This window comes from Theobroma cacao, chromosome 1 (assembly GCF_000208745.1).
Source record: "Theobroma cacao cultivar B97-61/B2 chromosome 1, Criollo_cocoa_genome_V2, whole genome shotgun sequence".
Classification (NCBI taxonomy): domain Eukaryota; kingdom Viridiplantae; phylum Streptophyta; class Magnoliopsida; order Malvales; family Malvaceae; genus Theobroma; species Theobroma cacao.
The window spans coordinates 21,201,532-21,221,334 of NC_030850.1; the positions used below are offsets into that span (position 1 = coordinate 21,201,532).

Consider the following 19,803-nt stretch of genomic DNA (forward strand, 5'->3'; position numbering starts at 1 on the left):
AATTCTCTATGAGATCAACACTCTACTCATCTCTATATCATCTTTGCAATACGTACACTTGTGTGAGTAGAAAATTGAACAACAGTATGTTTGTGTGAACGTTATGTGTTGAGATGGTATGCCTTAGTGTTGGCCACGTGAATGGTCTTGTGTATGAACCTAGACTAGGAAGTCTAGAAACTATGATAAACCCTAAAAGTAGATTTCCTTAGGTGAATGATATGTTAAGGGGATTTAAGTCAGTGATGCATTAGTGACATACAAGTACTTAGAATCTTCAACGAGCTTATAGATGATTAAAGCTCGATGAATACAGTTTGTGATATATTGTGGATATGTTGAATGATAAAGGTATGATGGCCTCATTGTGGATTTGTGTTCTATTCGAGGGATGAATTCCAAACGTTGATTTATCTTGTGGATAAGTAGAGTTCCATCCCTCTGTGACTTTTTGTGCCTGTAGGGATGGTAATAACTAAGGACGGTGGCATTAATCCCACTTGTGATTTCCGCCTGTAGTGCTTTGATGCCACCCATTTGAGAATACTTCGGGTGATGCCGACGTCGAGAGATTACTTCGGTCAATATTTGATTCTCCATTAGCTGCTCGATGTTGTGCATGATTCGATTCTCTGTCCGTTGCTTCGGCACGTGTGTGATTTGATTCTCCGTCGATTGGCCACCGAGCATGATTTGACTATATCCAAGGGAAGACCACTCGATAATTTGATTTGGTATGCATACAATGTGAGATAACCTTGGTGAGGCTTAGATATATTAGAATTGAAATCAATATGATACTCTAATAGCTAGAGTCTCGTAGAGAATGATCCGAATGACGTGAATAATTTTGATGATAAGTTAAAGAAATTGTGCGATAATATTGGAGACTGTAGGGATGATGATATGCCCCTGTAATTGGAGATGTTTGTTAGACTATGTGTATGCACCAGTAGTACAATATTCATTATATGATTTATATATGTATGATTTTAATTGTTAACACCATTTATTGAGTATTAAAGTACTCACCCATTTGTATACCATGTGCAAATAAGTGATATATAGACGTGGCTTAACATCATCATCTAGATGAACAAATTTTGGCATCCGATAGATTCTCCACCCAAATGGTTCACTCCGCTGAGTCCAGTTTGTACTAGCTTCCGTAAATTGAAATTTTAAAGTTTAGGAAATAGTGTATTTCGGATGTTGTACGCACTTACTGCCATGTAATATTGTGTACAAAGGGTTGTTATAGACGAGCCCACCTTGAATGGTCAATGTATGGTCTTATGGATATTTGTATGAACTACGTGCCAGGGATAATGTATTTTGTTAAATTTAAATATTGTTTATGAATATTTGGTTACGAAATCGCTTGGCTATGTGTTATTTGATTTCAAACTCTGACACTTGCTTGGGTCTAGTGGGCTTGCTTGTTAGGCTCGTTCACAGGTCACAGACCCCTAGGTTTGGGCTGTGACAGTAAAAGTTGGGTGTTAAGTTGGACTTAATTGAAAGAAATTATAAACTTCAAGGACTTGATTAAATGTGTTCAATTAAATTCAAGTAATTTTTATAATTACTATAAAAGTTATATTAAACCTAATTGCCTTTATATAAACTATGTTATGTTGGCCTAAAAGTGTGTGTGCGTGTAACAACACTTAAGAGGTAAGAAACAGGAGAGAAGCCTCAAATCATTTAACCTCCCCCTTTCTTGTGGTCACAAAAGATTGAGAACCCAGAAAACATTTCACCTCCCTCTTTCTTGTGTCCCAGGTTGATCTTCCTCCCTCCTCCTTAGCCTTTTATCCTCTCTGCGGTGAAAAAGTGAGAAACCAACACCTCTTATACCTAGCTGGCAAACATCTTGGCAGCAAGCAAACTCCCAAAATTACCTATGGTGTTTTTCTAGATTGCATCTTACATGCATCACCATTGGAGATCGCGCGGTTTGTAAAATTAGAAGTTTGGTGGGATGTCCTTTGAAGCACAAATTATTGTGGGATTCTAGATTTAGACATCAAAACAAATTTCTACCAAATAACTAGTATTAAATCTATATTAAACAATAAAAAGTGATCTTATTTGAAGAAAATTTTTAATTTTCAGTTGTGTTTTGCGAAATATTTGCATGACTTTTCCCAACATGCAGCAATTCTAAATTTGGAGAAACACCTACAACAATTCTATACTTTGAAAAGCTTGCAACATCACCTGTCAGGGGCGGAAGCCCTTCAACCATAAACTGCCACCAGCGATGATGTCAATTGTCCCAACTAAATGCCATTGCCCATCTCCCATCAGATGCTCCAACACCACCTAAAGGTAAATTGGGATGTATAACTTCCCAGGCATGAGAACATTTTACTAAGTTGCTTTGCAAGGAGAGAGCTAACCAACTAAGCATTTCTTTTAAGAAAAACCTAAAGTTTAGAACTGCTTCAAGTATTTCTACAAAATAATTAGTGCCAAACATTTTTATAAGAATAAAAACTGCTCCAAGCATCATAAGAAATCATGTTAATAAATATATAAAAAAAAAAGTTTAAAAGTTCAATACTAACTACCTTGAAGATCTATTATTATAATTATTATTATTATTATTATTATTATTATTGTTACGACAACGAATAAATTTGGTTTAATTTGGATTTGTTCTAGAATGGGCTTAAAGCTTTTAACATTCATCTGGATTTAATTCGATATTTTATTTATATTACAAAGGATTTGAACTTATTCAGTAAACAATTTCAACTTTTAATGCGAATCGATTCGAACTTTTTGGTATCTAATGGACAAAACCAAACCTGAACCCATTTTGTACAATTCTGCTGACATCATCTAACCGAAACGGAGTCAAAAAAACCAATTGCATATATAGAGATTGCAAGTCCACTACTACGAATTTGCTTTTCACCCACAAAAAGATTTGCATACCATGCGTCTAAACTATTGCCTGAATCAGTGTGTGACTAAGGCATTAATATATATGTCTGCATCCTCTGTAACTTATCTATAGAGATATTCTAATAAAATGTATATCGGATATATGTTTTTTGAAATTTACACTTATCTTCATTAATATTTCTGTATCACAGTAAGAGAGCTCATTTAGCGGAACAAGGGCAATACACCCCACTGATGCAGAAATCCCTCTCCGGTGGTGACCTCTAGGAGCAGTAGAACAAGCACTGCAAGCATGGCCGCTCTACCATTCCAAGTTTCAGCACTTTTCGTCCAACCCCATTCCCAAACAGTCACAGGTGGTGGGAGCTCCCTACGTTGTGAATCATATGCTGCCAATAACTCTTCCACACTGCCAAGCGGAACTAATGACTGCAGAAAATAGAAAGATCTCCAGTCAAAACAAAATAATGTTTGATAAACTAAGCTAGTATTATGCAAGTGAACAACCGAATGAAATTTTTCAGTATGACCACAGTAACAAATGTTTATTCATTTATCTATCAAAAAAGGACCATGGAAAAAACTCTCATACTCTTCTTTGACCTATATAACAAATGTCTTTTCTTGGCACATTCCACATTCCATGTTTAACTAGAACCAGCAGAATAAATGGAATCAGAGGTTCTGGTTCCAAACCAAACTTATTTCAAACTCAACTCATCACTTCAACAGTTAAAAGGTGCCATGTAATTTTAGGAAACAGAAATTTCTACTAGTCTGAAGTTCCTTTTAGGGCCATTTTCACAATCAATTGCAAAAAGAAGGGTTTTTCGAACTTTCTACCTCATGTCTTTTTCTTTTTGTTTTTTTTTTCTTTTCTTCTATGGTTAAGTTTGAGGGAGACTTTTGATCCTATTAGCTATGCTTTAAGGCATTGGCCTTAATTTTCAGTTTATTAAAGCAATTTTTTAGTTGACCAGTTCTCTTTTGCTTGACCAAATGTGGTAGAAAAGTCATTTTCCTATTACCAAACAGAGTCTGAGTGTTTAGATTTTGTAGAATAGCTAATGTTTAGGATCCTTGTAAGACTTATAATTTCGCATGCTAGATCATTAACAGTAGAATTAAAGTGTTATCTAGTTGTTGACTGACAGGGATGATTTGAGCTTGTGTCCTTTTTAGAGGCTATGCTTACTTTAAGCACAGATTGGACAAAATGTTTGATCTAAAATTGAAACTTTTATGCAATAATAGAAAAGTGATCAAAGTTGAAATGAATCACAGAATCATGGTATGAAAGAAGGTAGTTGCGTATGATGCATTCAAAGGATTTAGGAAAAATCAATCTTATGACCACCACCATGCTTTCATACACACCTAGAGTGGTGTGTATGTGTGTATCTATACTAATTTATAATGCCAATAGGTAAGGAAGTGTTACTCCAACACAGTATAATTTATCTAAATATTAAAATTGAGAGTCTTATTCAATTAACCATTTCCCACAACTTCTCCAAATTTTTTTCTTTTTTCCTTCTACATTAAGTGAATCGTTACCTTATGACATTTCTCTCATTTTTCCTATTTTCTATTTTGTGCTTGCTTAAAATAATTGTAAACTTTTACCAATAAGTTATTCTTACAAATAAAGTTTTTTAAATAAAATTAAAAAACTTTTTAATTGTTAACCACACATGTAAGTCGCGTTTGATATGAAAGAAGTAAGAGTATATTCCCTACAATGTGTTTAATTAAATTACATTGTAGTGTTTGTTTTGCAACAGAACACTGTAATGTAAGATTTCAATACAATTACATTACAACCAAGGAATGTAATGTGATTACAGTCTAAAACCAATGTAATCACATTACATTACACTTTGCAATGTTATTAAAGATATTTTTACCTTTCAACTTTATTACTTTGTTAAAAAAATTTTATAATATTATAATTAAAATAAGATATATAATATAAGAATTAAAAATTAAAAAAATATATAAGAAATTAAAATTTACATAATATAAAAGAAATTAAAATAAAATATATAATATAAAATATTATATTAAAAAATAAAAATAAAATATATAATATTATAATAAAAATAAAAATAAAATGACATTAAAAATATATTTAAGAGATGATATTATATAAAAATTAACAATAAAAAATACAAGTATGTTAAACTTGTATTTTAATAAATAGAGGTAATTTTGAAAATTAACATTACATTTTCAGCAAAGTATTAGTAAACTAAACGCTGCAATGTTATCTTCCCTGCATTTTAATCGTTTTTTGTTTGTATACCAAATACTGTAATATTATTTTCCCTGCAATCACATTGCTTGTAATCACATTGCTTGAAATCACATTACCTACAATCACATTGCATTGTAAAGTACCAAATGCCACCGTAGAGTGTGCATTGTAGATTCACGTGTGTGTGTGTGTGTGTCGCATATCACTTCTTATATCCTTTACTGCAACATTATTAGTTCATATTCTTTACATTTTATGACTAGAAATTTCTATAGAGCTAAAACCCGTCGTTCTAGAGTGTAACAATTAAACATTTAAAGACGAAGCATGCCATGTAAGATGCAAATGACAGGCTGTTGGATTTGGTCCATACACAGACATATATTTGGTTGTGTTAAATTTGCATACCAATTTTCACCCTTATATGTATATTCTATTGCCCCTAAATCTAATTCATTACTTCTATGCCTAGAAATTATTACAGAGCAAAAACGTCATTCATATAAAGGCCCTGCATGTTATGTGCGATGCAAATGACAAGCTGTAGGATTTGGTTGTGGAAGCTTTTCTTCCTACTTTTCTATTAACCCATCCTAAGACAACCATCTCCATAATGCACAAAAAGCTGATGCAACAACAAATCTGCTTTCCTTCACTAAATCATAGATATACCACTTACTTACATGTATTGAGCATTAAATATTATATAAACCTAAGCCATATTTCTAAGTTTCAGGTAAGGAACTCTTCAATTTAAGCAATTTTTCTGAAAAGTAGTAAGGGTACCTGTCTAGCTTCAAGATTTGAAACTGCCATAGCTCCAACATATGGAAGACTCTCAATTACAGCATCTGCCAAGTCTGAAATGAACATCGGTTCGCATCCTAGTGCAGGAACACGACCCCAATTTTCTATACCAGATTCAAAAGCCAACTCTTTATACTCAACATCAATCTCTTCAAGAGTTTCAATATGCTCACTGACAAAGCTGCAAATCAAATATCAAAGTTACGAAAAGAAATCATAGCTGTAGTATCCAAAAGAAGGAAGCGATTAAATCCAACACACAAATAGCTAGAAGAAGTTAAATAGAAGCGATTTCAATGTCATTACAGTATCACATGATCCCAATTTTCTATACCAGATTCTAAGCCAACTCTTTATACTCAGCATTAATCTCTTCTAGAGTTTCAATATGCTCACCTACAAAACTGTGAATCAAATATCAAAATTTTGAAAAGAAATTGCGGTTTTAATAGCCAAACAAAGAGTAGAAAAATGCAACAGACACAATGCTAATAGAAGTTAACCAGAAGCTATTCGATGTCACCACTATTACCATCTCAACAATTATAATTACCTAATTGGTACAGCCAGAAGACTTTTAACTCCTTTTCGCCCTAGCTCAACTATTGTCTCATCAGTATAGGGCTTCAACCATTCCACAGGCCCAACTCTGCTCTGCAAGAATATTAACCAACCATTAACAAAAGAAGGTGCCTTTATAGAGAAACTTTTGCTAGATATTTTAACAAACATCATGTGGGAAAAAATGATAGTCAAAAAAATATATAAAACATGCATCCAGTTAGAGGTGGAAAAACCTTACCCAACCTAACCTTACTCAAATCTATGGAACAATAAGATACTTAAAATTGTGTCCAACAAGAGGTGGCAAAACCCAACCTGACCTGCTTTAATTGAAATTCAACCAGGCCCAACATGAATCCACGGAAAAAAAAAAGGGTAACTACCTATACCAGAAGTGACTCATATTCAAAACAACCTAAATCCCAATCCTAACTCAAAAAAAAATTCTATATTTTTTTGGTATATATGAGGAAGTCTAAAGGGGGAGCAAAGGTTTGAATCTTAAATCTTAACCCTTCTAAAGAGGAGTAACAATGCTAGACAGTACAAATGTGACACAAGCCAGCTTGAATTAACTTCACAAGTCAACAACCCAAGCCTGACTGTAACCCAAATGACTTGAAAAGTAAAAAATTTGAAATGACCCAAACTCAAAATGACTTGAACTAATCCCACAATTCCAACTTCTACAACAATCAATTGAAATGAGTTAAAATTTAAAAGTATTCAATTAAGTGTTAGAAGAACTTCCTCACTAAAGGCAAGTCTATTAGATGGAAGAAGATGAAAATTCTTTAATATCTAACCCAAAACCACTTGACAATAAATGGACACACTCAGCTTAAATACAAAAACATAACAAACCCTAAAATAAGTAGACTTTGCTTCATAAGTAGGACCAATAAACACTTTCCCTCTTAAGTGGGCTTAGTCAACAATTAAGACAAATGGGCTTATCCGATGCGCTATGAAAACAAGACAAACACAAACAACAAATGAACATACATGTTGGGATCTAATAACATGTAAGCATCCAACGTTAAAATCAATTGGCATTAGGCAAAGAGGCTGGACCTAAAGATAAAGCTGCAGCAAACCTCAGACTAAACTGATGTGGGGTAACACCACCTTGTAAGAGCCATCTCCCATATTCAAAGCTAAGGTAGCATGTAATTGGATACTTGACAATTGCTAATAAAAGAGTTCAATGGTATTCCTAATTTGTTAGAGTAGGTATAATCAAAAAGAAAATTAACATTCATTTGAAGTGGCCAAATCTATGTTAACCACACTTGCCTGTGTTTGAGTATCTGATTCACCTATTGTCCACCACATCTTTGAACTTGCAGATTTGGTTAAAAAGGATCTATTAGTAAACTACTGGTGCATGGATATGTCGTATGAGATTAATAGCATAAACACTATACCTAAGGGAACAAATATTAAAATTGCATTTCTAAATCTTCATCAATAAACACGGTATATAGATTTAATATATCGACCATGCAAGAGCAATTACTTTAATATATTTTACCTTCTATCTATACTTTAATGAAATTTGTTGAAAAACAATAATATAGCCCAGCCAACCAAAAATTTCAGCCTAACTAAAGCCTAGGGTCTTAATTAATTTTCCAAATAATTATGTTACTTGTTTTGCAACATATCAAGAAACTAAATTTTTATATATATGAAGGAAGCTATATATTTTCTTTCCTGAATTGAGTGTATTAACTTTTTACTTCTTCAACTTTTAATTAATTTTTTAATAAATGTTGCAATTTTCAAGAATAGTCATATTTAATTTTGGCCCAAGTACCCAAACCCTATACAAAGCTAAAAACTCCAAACCACCAAACTATAAATGCCCTAAGTAGACCGAAGAATTCATTTTTTTTAACCTTTTTTACAAACTCCATCTCCATTTTCTCTCCTCCCCTTTTCTCTCAGTTTTTACCTTTTTCACAATCCCATGCCTTTTTTTTTTTTTCCGCAATGCTTTATATTTTCTTCTTCCCTTCATCTATTCCCTTTCAAATATTCTCCAGAAACTCAAACAAATCTAAAATATGGAGAGATTGTTGGTGAATAAGCCGACATATTTGTTTAAGCCAAAATAGTAACTCTTGCCTTCTACATGCCATCTCCAATGATCGTATTCTGACAAACTGATAAGTCTATTATATAGAGTTATCTTATGCATCTCTGAAACCTAAAATTAAGCTAAGTCCTCTAGGTTTAAGTAATCCATAGGTAATTTTATGCTTAGTAGTAGTAATTTAATTTATGTCATAGCATTTATCATTTATGCAATTTCAATGAATTTCTTGTTAAAATCCCTCATTTCAGCCTCTAATTAATTGATTTTCTGATATTGAAGGATGTGCAAGGACTTAGAACTCAAATGGCAAAGGATGATGCAAGTAGATTAAGAAAGACCTCTAAACATGCTGTAATGTTTTGAGCATAACTCGAGTTACAGAACTCCAATTGACATGATTCTTGGACCTACAGAAAGCTAAGAAGAAGAGCTACAACTTTGATATTTAGCACTTCACCCAGTTCAGAAGGGATTGTGGTAAAAAATACGGAGGAAGTTGACTGACTGCCATCTGTTGACAGAAGCTTGGGTGCCTAGGCGCCCAGCTCTCAGCACCTAGGTGCCAATTGCACTGTCCAGCATGTTCAAAATAGCCACAAAACAGAACCTTGGGCACCTAGGCGCCGACCCGTAACTCTGAACATTTTTAGCCATCCGATTTTACATCAAATGGCCAACAAAGAAGGTATAAATACAATCTTTTTAGGGGAGAAAAACCAAAGTGGATTCAAACACTAATTTGGACAAAAGGAGGCTAGAACCAAGAAGGAAAAAGAAGAGGAAATCAAGAGATTGAAAGATCAAAAAGCTACTCCAAAGAATTTCTCACTCTAGATTTGATTTTCTCTTTCTAACTCTTTTTGTAGAAATGCTTCATTTTGCTGAGATTTGTGTTTGTATTTTAAATATGTTGAGCTAGAACTCTTGATCTAGGGTTATGGTAGATTTTAATATGTAGCTTGGATATTGTGTTGGTTTATTACTTATTTTCTATGGAAATATTGATGTTTACTCAAAGCTGAATTTATTGCCCATTTATTTGCTTGATCACCATTTAAATGTGTTTAAGTGTTTAGATGATACTTGAGACAGTTAGTCTAAATTAGATCTTGATTTGGGTAATGTGTGTTCACTACACTTAGAAATGATTTTAAGTGTTTTGATGTGCAATTAGGGTAGACATATGCCTAGTTGCCACATATAGTCAATTCTTATAACCTTGGTTTAAAGAACTTAATTTAGTTGTTTCCTATAGACATATAGTGATTCAATTAAGTTAGGCAATTGTGTAATATCTCAACGGAAAATTACACATGCTTCAAGATTCTAGACTAGCATCAATTTCCATTAAGATTAAGTAATTAAGCAAACTCAATTCCAAGTGAAATATTAAAGGATACCATCCTAGACTATTAAACCATTGCTTCCACCTCAATTTGTTATTTGCACTTCTTAGATTAGGATTAGTTAATTAGATTACTTTTTAATCATTTCTCAAAATTTGGTGCTTGGATAAAATTAGCTTGTTTAATTTTAGTAATTAACAACAACTAGTAAACCAACTCCCCGTGGAGACAATAACTCACTCACTACTGTATTACTTGTTGACCATCGTGCGCACTTGCATGACACCTTGCTAAAATTGATAAAAATCTTAAAGTAATTTGCCTTGATAAATTAGCAAGCAACACAAATTGAATTGGTGAGTACTGGTTTCTCTGAAATTTGTGGCTAGTCAGCCACATATATATACTTATATTAATGTTTCGTGTGAACATGAGTGCTACAGCTTGAAGAATAAAAAATAATAATAAAAAAGTTACATAGACATGTAATAAAAAAAAGTCTTGAGTTCATGCAACATAGGGCTCCACAAGAGACACATAAACTTACTAGCATAAATATGACTAGAATTGTTACATAGACAAGCATGCATGTCTATATTCTGAATAAACATCCGTGCTTGTTACCTTAAAAATCAAATATCCATGTCTAAATCTTGGAGAAAACAACTTTACTATGTCCAAAGGTTTCCTTTTACTTCTGACACTAAAAGTTCACATTGTACTAGCTCTCAAGCATCTAGGAGATTATGGATAATAAACTTCTTCCATGATTTAAGTATCGTTATGAGTTGTGCCAATCAATTTTGGACTTGGCTAATACATGCCTATTCCAGAAAATTCAGCTTGATCTTGTATTTTATTTTTCCAATAAGACTCAATTTTCAATTGTTACGTCCAATTTAGTGCCTATCAAGGCTTTTCAGACGTACAAGGAGCAAGGAATTGTTTTTGAATCCCTAGAGAACATAGTTAATTATTAATCAACACTAAGTCTACATCTCCAACATCTTTCACCTTGACAGATCTGATTGCTGCAAACAAAATGCCAGTCAATCCCTTGATCCTCTTATCATGAGCTTTTTACTTATAAAGTCTGCTCTTCCATCATCTTCACAATCGCTGACTTCTATTTAACTACCTTTTGGTTAAAGTGCTTTCGAAAGATGGTTAGAGACATCTTACCAAGATTAACAAGCAGTCATGTTTGCAGATCTACCTTAGTAACCAAAACACAGACAATTGATAGCCAAGTATACATGGAAAAATGTAAATATTAGTACAGTAGAAGCTTATATGTACTTAGCACTAGTCCTCATCAAACCAAAATAATAGTGCAACAGTGGAAAAAGGATATTTAGCATTATCCACTAGCACACACATGTTCTGATGAGAAAAATAGAATCTTCACTAAGTATCTACGTTGCAACGCTCCCAACTTAATACAAGTTTTGACTATCCATCCACAAATTCCAGACATACCACTTATCAGCATTTGTAACAATAAAATTAAGATGAGAAAATGATGAGAGAGATCACAGGAGTAATATTCCAAATGGAAGTACCTGATAAGCAAGAGTGTAGGCATTAGTGATCTTTCTCTTCTCTAATTCCTCTATTATTAAATCCACACATTCTTCCATCTCTGCCTTGTAAGGATCACCAGCCTCTTCTACATATGCAAGTGGCACCCCGTGTGCACTAAAAAATATCACCACCTGTAATACCTAGTCTCATTTAAGTATGTTGACAAACATTCTAAGACAATAACCGTTCAAATTACCAGAGACAAAAGCTCCTAAAATAACAAGAATATGAAGGAAGCAAAATTTTTTAAAAAACAGATTTTCATCTTACAAAAAAAGTAAACAATAGCCATGGCCCTCTGGACCACACATCGCCCAAGGAAATTTCCAAGTGATCTTTGAGAGATCAAGAGACTTAACACAGAACTATATCAGGGGAAACATATCATATTGACTTCTTATGTAGTGAAAAATGGTTTTTAAGTGTAAATAAGTAGACAAAAGGAAAAAAAAAAGAAAAAAGGAAAAGGACTAGACACCTTAATACATACAGAGTGAATTCAAACATAACTTGCAATTTAAAGTGTGGTTCTGAAATATTCTAAAAAGTAGGCACAACAGAAATTCAAAAAATTAGGGGCCAAAAAGACAGGAAACCAAATGCAACCTCAGTCGTCAAAGCCTCTAGCTGCAAAGCAAATTCAGATGATAGGTGACAAGACATGTTCAACCTTTAAGTGAGTTTATCATTTCGACTTGTCAATCAAGACCAAAATCAAACTTAGGCGAACTTTAATTGAAACTTTTTTATGCATCAAAGCAGTGCTTGCAATCTTAAGGTACAAATTTGTGACAATGTGCTGATAACTAATAAACAGCAGCTCAGGCACAGAGATAATGAGTTTGGGAGAGATTATGGTATTTGCTTCAAAATGCTGAATAAAGGCTTAGTGTAGATGGTTGATAGATGACTATGGTCACAAAACATTAATACAGGCCAAATCCGGATAAGACTGGCAAGCAATAGAATTTGATTAGTGGAAAAATACTAAGAGAAGGATGAGCATAAAGTAAGTAGAGGTGGTATAAACAGATGAAGATTGATGAAGATTGGAAATAAAGTACACGCTGGACAGCTGGAGTGTCCCTCAGACATACCTACATTAGATAGACTAACTAAAAAAAACCTGTTCTCTTTTAAACATTAGGCTAACAGGACATGACACGTTTGGATCTTCCTGGTAGTTGGCATGGAGTGCAACATGGTGCAAATATAGCCGGACACACTTGAATGGTGCATAAAGAATTTGTTTTGTTAAGAGGTGAACCTGTTCACAATATTGCTTCACATATTGCTCCACCAGAAAATAGGCAAGAGGTTGAAGGATTGGCTAGACCCTTCTCACTTGAGGATCATTTAGAATTAATTGAAGTGTATATTAAGCCATTACTACAGAGCTGACAGACACCATGTGGGCCCTAGCTAAAGAGCAAGTGTCACAAGAATTTGAAGAGTTTCAGGCAGAGACAAACCTATCTTTTGAATATGGATTTAATTATGTTCATAATGAGAAAAGCTCAGTGGCAAGCTACAGTTATAGCAATTGTATATGTGGTGGTAGTAACTTTAGCACCAAGAGTATAGATAATACTGCAGTGGAAACATTCAGTGAGATTATAGAAAGTCACAGATGGAATGCAGTTGTGAGTGATGACAAACAAAAATGCACTTGATGTTGGGTTTAGAAGAACTCAACTAGGCTGACTCCCGTCAGTTAAAGCTAGGGATGTTTTAAGTGGGACACCACAAGATAGGTGTTGGATTGATACCATCCACTTACTACGAAAAGACCCAGCCATCGTAGTATAAGCTGTCATTGGACGAGTCCCATTACTTATAAAAAGAAAATGCAAATTCCTATCAGTGATGACTCCAAAGACAGAACTTACCACACTGAAAGTCACATTGCCAAAAATTTTCATTTAACTTGTAGCACCAGATTCAAAATGAAAACCCCTTGAGATCCCAGAACTAGAAAAGTCTACCCAGGCTAGAAGATTTTCAAACAAGCAAATGTTGCAAAAGAATGCATGTCCATTCAGCCACATTAAGGAATTTAGTAGAATGTTTTCAAACAATTATTTTGATAGATTACCTAAGCTAATATCTGCTAGTATTAAGCAAAAGATATAAAAGTGTTCAATAAAAAAAACTAACTGTTTGTATTCTACACTATGACCATTTTCTTAACACTAACAAAAAATTTAAAACCTATGATCAATTCACTTAGGCTGAGCACACGGACAACAATATATGCCCCACTTTGTTTGCTAACTATAGTCTTTAAATAAACACAAACAAGTAACTTAACCCCATCATCCAAAGGCTTAGCCTGAGCACCTAGGCACCAATATCTGCCTCACTTTGTTGCACAGAAATTTTATGTCAAGCAAGAAAATCAAACACTCCAAAACTCAATTATATATGTGCTTCTAGCAATTAATTAGCAACCAATATTTTGCGACTTGACCTTATTATCAAGCAGAAATAGCATATACAACTGCTTGAACTAAAATTTCCAACATCATTTGTACCATTTCTGCAATACATAATTTTGGCTAAATAAAATATACTCGTAGACTGATTCATATAATATGAAAACTATAGCTAAAGATCTCTCCCAAAACAGATAGATATTCAAACTGTGCCCAACTGCCAAGTAGCGGAACCTACATAGTTATCTCATGGATTTTGATTAAATTCTGGCAATCTCCAAAAGAAACAAATAGAATAGAAAACTGTGCCTACTGATAGCCAAGAAAGACCATGAAGAATCTATGTAGTGCGCACTAATGAGGCAAAAGAATGATCTTGCTTCTGTGAATAAAATACAGACTGAGTTCCCCAGAGACTTGACTTCTACTTATATTGCATATGAGTAATAAAACCACAACACTAAAATCCAATGATGCAAAAGGCAATAGTTTCAAAACCATCTTTAAACATAAGATTTAAACTAGCTGTTTTCATTTGATTGCTCAAAATAGTCATTGCTCAAATTCAAAAGGCTAATTTTTTTTAACTTCAGGAGAAAGTAAAACCTGCTCCATTCAAGACAATCATCAGGTAGCTTTCAGGTGTACAATAAACTGATGCAAAACATGACAAGAGATTAGAAAGCCACTTGAAAATACTGCATCAGCTTCATAAGAAAGGTAGATGTAACACCCTTTTTTCTGATGTGTAAATCAAACAATAAATAACAAGACTACATCACATGTTAATTCAGACCATGACCAGCCATGAAAGTTGCCAAAGTTCAGTCAACAAGAGTACAAGGTTTAAAAGATGTACCTTTTCTGGAAGGTCAAACTTCTGCAGCTCCTTTTCAATTAAATTTGCCATAGATTTTATATATCCTTCACGTTGATACCAGGAAGGTATGACTGTATGCCGCATGTTCACTAGATACTCATCGTCACTGATGAACCAATCAATTAGATTGTCAGAGAAAGAAATTTGATTTAACATTATACTTCAAGATTAAATCAAAGAGTGCAAGACAAGTGTCCTTATTCCTCACCGGAATATACTTTCTAAGAGTCGAAGACTTGAACCACTAGTTGATATTGAGAATTGTGGATAAAGTGGAAGTACAACAAGCTTTGTTATTCCATCTTTTTTTATCTACAAGTTTGTTAGGAGGAAAATAAAAATAAGTATATATCACCAGAACCCACGTTCATATAAGAGAAGGTAGAGAAAAAAGAAAGATCATTTTGTAGTAGATTGATTCATTCATATGCATCCCCGATACACAGCAGAAATACCAAAAAAAACTTGCAGGTTATCACAGGTAATACCTCAATAAAAACCACAAGAAGCAAAATTTCTGTCAAAATGGGGACTCATTTTTAAGAATAAAAGAAAACAAGCAGTAACCCAACTTGAAGTCAGTTGAATTCAATCGTACAAAATAGTCATTCCATAAATTCAAAAGGAAAGCTATAAAATTTAACATGTGCAAACTGAATTAACAACTTATAGTTGAAACATTACAACAAACAATAATTTGTAACTTCACTTATTTATGCATCATGAAAAGTATTAAAGAAATTTTAAATCCAATCAAGTTTGAATAAAATTTTATGACAGAACCTTCTAAAAGGTACAGTAATATCTACGTCCAACAAGTTCAAATGATTTCGAATCATTGGCAAAAGTTAACTGCCTCAAGTGGCATGAGTATACACCATCCTTCAGTGCTCACAGTACAAGCATGCACATGCACACAAGGACATGCAGATTACTCCCTCCATCCTAAAATAACAGTCCATATCTATTACTTTTATAAAACATCCAATAATTACTTTTCCCTGTCCAAAAGGTCGAAATATTTCCATTTTACTTTTTGTCTCTTGCACTCATTACTGGATCTAAATAAATGCACTCATTTTCAAAGACACATAATATTAAAACATGAGCATGCGGCAATAGACAGAAGAACATTGAATACTAGTTTTCTGAAATGTGTTAGTCAAAAATGAACTATCATTAATTTCGTACACCAGGAGTACCAACACCCCATATAGAGGATCTAGGAAGAGCGCTCAAATTTCCAAAGATCCCAGCCATTGTCTATTTTTACTACTCAAATAACTGATAGATCAGCTTTCAATTAAATTACGATCAAAATGAAGTTCTACAAAGTGCAAACTTTCACTTATCATTGACATGCTCATGCATAATAAACCACAAAGCATTGTTATGAAAAGCAATGACGGGAATAACGAAATAAGAAAAGGCAGCTGCATTAGAATCTCACACATTTATACAAAAATAAGACTAAAACTAACCAAATACCTGCTCAATGGCTTCTTCAGTGAATGGATGCCAGTATCGCATACCAACATACACTTTTGCAGGGACATTCTTCACCCAAAGTGACTTTCTCAATTCTTCAGCCTGAAACGGTTAGTGATAGGACAATAAAAATTATAGACAGACTGACAATAGAAATACTAACATATATGTGGTCAATATTGCTTAAACTACACATTTCAGTTTTGATAGCCTACGAGCCATCCAAAAATCAGCCAACATAATGTTATGTGCTCTTTGAAATCTTAACTAAATTGCTGGAAAGAGTTTAAACTCGTAAATGTTATAATATAACAGTCAATCAATTTCCACCATTTGGAGTCATTGATTTTTTTTAATTACACATAAAAAGAATATATTCTACAAATTTAAAAAAAAAATGATTGGTTGTCACAATGAACAGTTACAAATATCGAATCTATAAGCATTACCCTCTAAGTAAATAAATGGCATTACCAGTTTGAAAATTAATTAAAATTCATGTTTTTATTAACTTTTGCCTTAAGGTTGCAAGAGCACGGATACATGCCTCTAACAGAAATTATATGAGAGGGGGAGGGGGGGGGGGGGATAAAACAGTATCGTAAAAAGCAACTTCAGATAACAGCATAAAAAATTGGCAAAAAAAGACTGTTTGTAGCACATTTTTGTGCATGAAAATTACTTCAAAATAGTTCAACCACAATTTTACTTTTTCTCTTCCACACTACTTAATCAGCATGATAATAAACTGACGATGGTAAATGTGTCCATTAGAGACTCGAATGATAACAAAATCAATCATGCCTGAGCATCAGTTATTCGTCGAAGAGGAGAACCGCCGCCAATTGAAGCATAGCCTTCCTTGCTTTTAGGCGCTCTAAGAACAGATATAAACTGCGCCAAGGGCTTTTGCAGAAAACGAAACAACCTTGGTAGCCGTATAATATCCTGTCCAATCAGACAATTGACATAATAAAACGGAATGGAATAAGTATTTGTTACATGCATTTGTTTGCATGTGATAAGCTCAATCGTATGAATTGCTAGTCATAGAGCTACGTATGAAAGGGAGTATACGCTCCCCAGCAGTAAGTAAGTCTGGAATTTGCGGATGGGTCATAACAAAGGAAAAATTGAAAGAGCAAAAGAATGTTTCCCACCGGGTCGGCAAAAAGGTTAAACAAGAAGGGCTGCACATCTTCAAGAGTCTCCGGACCTCCGAGGTTCAACAACAACACTCCAATCTTTTCCTCCGCAACCAGAGGCCCAGTGGGGATAGCTTGAGTGTTTGAAGTCACCAGAGCTCCCACGGCCACAGGCAACAAATGTTTGCTATCCGATTTAGAAAACGATAATTGTGCCTCAGCCCATCCCGACGAATATCTAGGCACTACGCAATTTCTTGACACCCTTTGAGAGATAGACAGAGCCCGAGGCGACAGCCTAGGACAGCAGAGCGGAGAGTAGTAGCAGAGTGTCAACAAGTTTACAGAATAAAACAAACAAAACCCAATAATAAATTCGCTAAGTACAGCAAGACATACCGGAGAGGGAACTTGTAATGGCGAGCGGCAGAGGTGAGGCATGGAGGGTGAGGAATTGTGGAGGAAGACGATGATGAAGATGAAGTACAGCTCTGAATTCTACCACTTATCATTGCTTTTTAAACTTGTAAGTCTTACTTAAAATCAAGCCCCAAATCTGTAGCCAAATTAAATCATACTACTGAAGAAGGAAGATGAAGCAAAGGAGTGCGGCTAAATCTCTGCTCTTTCTTTCTTTAACGAATGATAATACTAGTAATGAAGTTTTCTCCTCCACGCTTATGGGAAAGACAAGAAAAGAAAAGAAAAGCTTGCCGTAAATGGTAGGGAGAGGAGAGAGAGAGGGAGCGGGTTGGGACGAGAGCTATGGGTAGGAGAAGGACACATGAGAACTCAATAAAACCACCGTTTTAATCTTTCTTTTCGTTAAAATCCGCTTTTTATCGTTTTCATCCTCTACTTTTATTCACTACCTACCATTTTTTTCCTTCTTTTTTTTTAATCTTTCCATTCTCCCTTTGTTTTATTCTTCTTTCTATTTTTTATTAGCTAAATATGCAAATAAAACCCTAAGCTACAATAAGAACATTAATTTAGCCACTATCATTTTATTACATTCAAATAAATTTTTAAATTTTTATTTTAAATCAAATAAGTTTCACATCATCTTCCACGTGACATGTTAACGTATCATTTTGATAATACCAATACCACGTTTATTGATTAGGAATTAAAATTTTTTCTTTTTATCTATTCAAATGTTAAAAAATTAGTAGTTAGGGATTTGAAACAAAAAATTAAAAAAAAATAATTATTTCAAACTAATGACTATCATTTCTTAACTGATTACCGTCTTCTTAATTGAAGCCATATTTCCTAACAAAAAGAAAAGCTTCATTCTCTCAACATTCCTTTAACCCTACATTCCTTATATTCATAATGTCCTTTCCCTATCTACAAATTCCTATTCCTCTTTTAAAAATCATTTTTTAGATAATTTTAAATTTTCACGAACTGTGAAAAATGTGATGAGAGAATTTATTATTGTTATTAAATAAAATTCAACATTATTAGATTTTTCTTACAAATTTTAAAGAAGAAAAGAGCATCGATTTCCCTTAAAGATTTTAAAGAAGAGAAGAGAAGGATTTGACCTTTTTTTACAGATTTTAAAGAAGAAAAAGAGAGAGATTTGACTTTTTTTTTATTGTGGAATAATATTATGTGTCACGATCCGGAACTTTCATCGAGCCCGTGACAACCGTCGCGATGTCCCGACAGACATTCATTATCTGGTATACCAATCGAAATCTCGCAAGGCTTAACATCAGTTTTCATGCTTCCCCTGTGAGTATTAGTTACTAAAATCATGTTTTGAAGTGATATGAACTAATTTCAATTCAAAAACAGTCAAAGAGAAGTTTCAACTACACAAGGGTATTTTGGTTTTTTTTTTTTAAAAATTCGAAACTAGCTAAAAATGTAGTATGTGGGTAGAAAACACATATTTCATAATCAAAAATAAGTTTAGATATCTAAAACATTCATTTAAAGTGAAATTATAACTATTTGAATATAATAAAAATATTCTATTTTTTTATAAAACAATATTTATAGAGTTACTGGTAAATAATTTTTGTAACGTAAAAACTAAATAAATTCATACATACTGTAATATAGATAACCAAAGCATAAGATTTAATTTACAGTGGCATGTGGGCCCACGAACGACCAAAAGTATCAAAAGCGGTAATCCTACAATTTTTTTGAGGATGCAAGTCCAACTGTAGCCCTCAACGAAATGAGCTATTTACCGACTATCCTGAACTTGAAATAGGTGGAAATGAGGGTGGTGAGATTATATAATCCCAGTGAGCAAAC

The 19,803-nt window shown here is 33.7% G+C and overlaps 1 protein-coding gene across 2 annotated transcripts; it reads right to left on the reverse strand.

Moving 5' to 3' along the window:
* On the reverse strand, positions 2,888-18,337 carry LOC18612914 (ferrochelatase-2, chloroplastic). Of its 2 annotated transcripts, XM_018113845.1 has the most exons (10): positions 17,923-18,337; positions 17,539-17,821; positions 17,183-17,326; positions 16,379-16,480; positions 15,099-15,202; positions 14,870-14,996; positions 11,554-11,706; positions 6,534-6,634; positions 5,960-6,161; positions 2,888-3,345 (listed from the first exon to the last, which is right to left on the reverse strand). In XM_018113845.1, the coding sequence occupies exons 1-10, from the start codon at positions 18,033-18,035 to the stop codon at positions 3,121-3,123; spliced, it is 1,554 nt and encodes a 517-aa protein (XP_017969334.1). In that variant the 5' UTR covers positions 18,036-18,337; the 3' UTR covers positions 2,888-3,120. The 2 variants fall into 2 exon arrangements, with proteins under 2 accessions (XP_017969334.1, XP_007049964.2); XM_007049902.2 differs by lacking the exon at positions 11,554-11,706.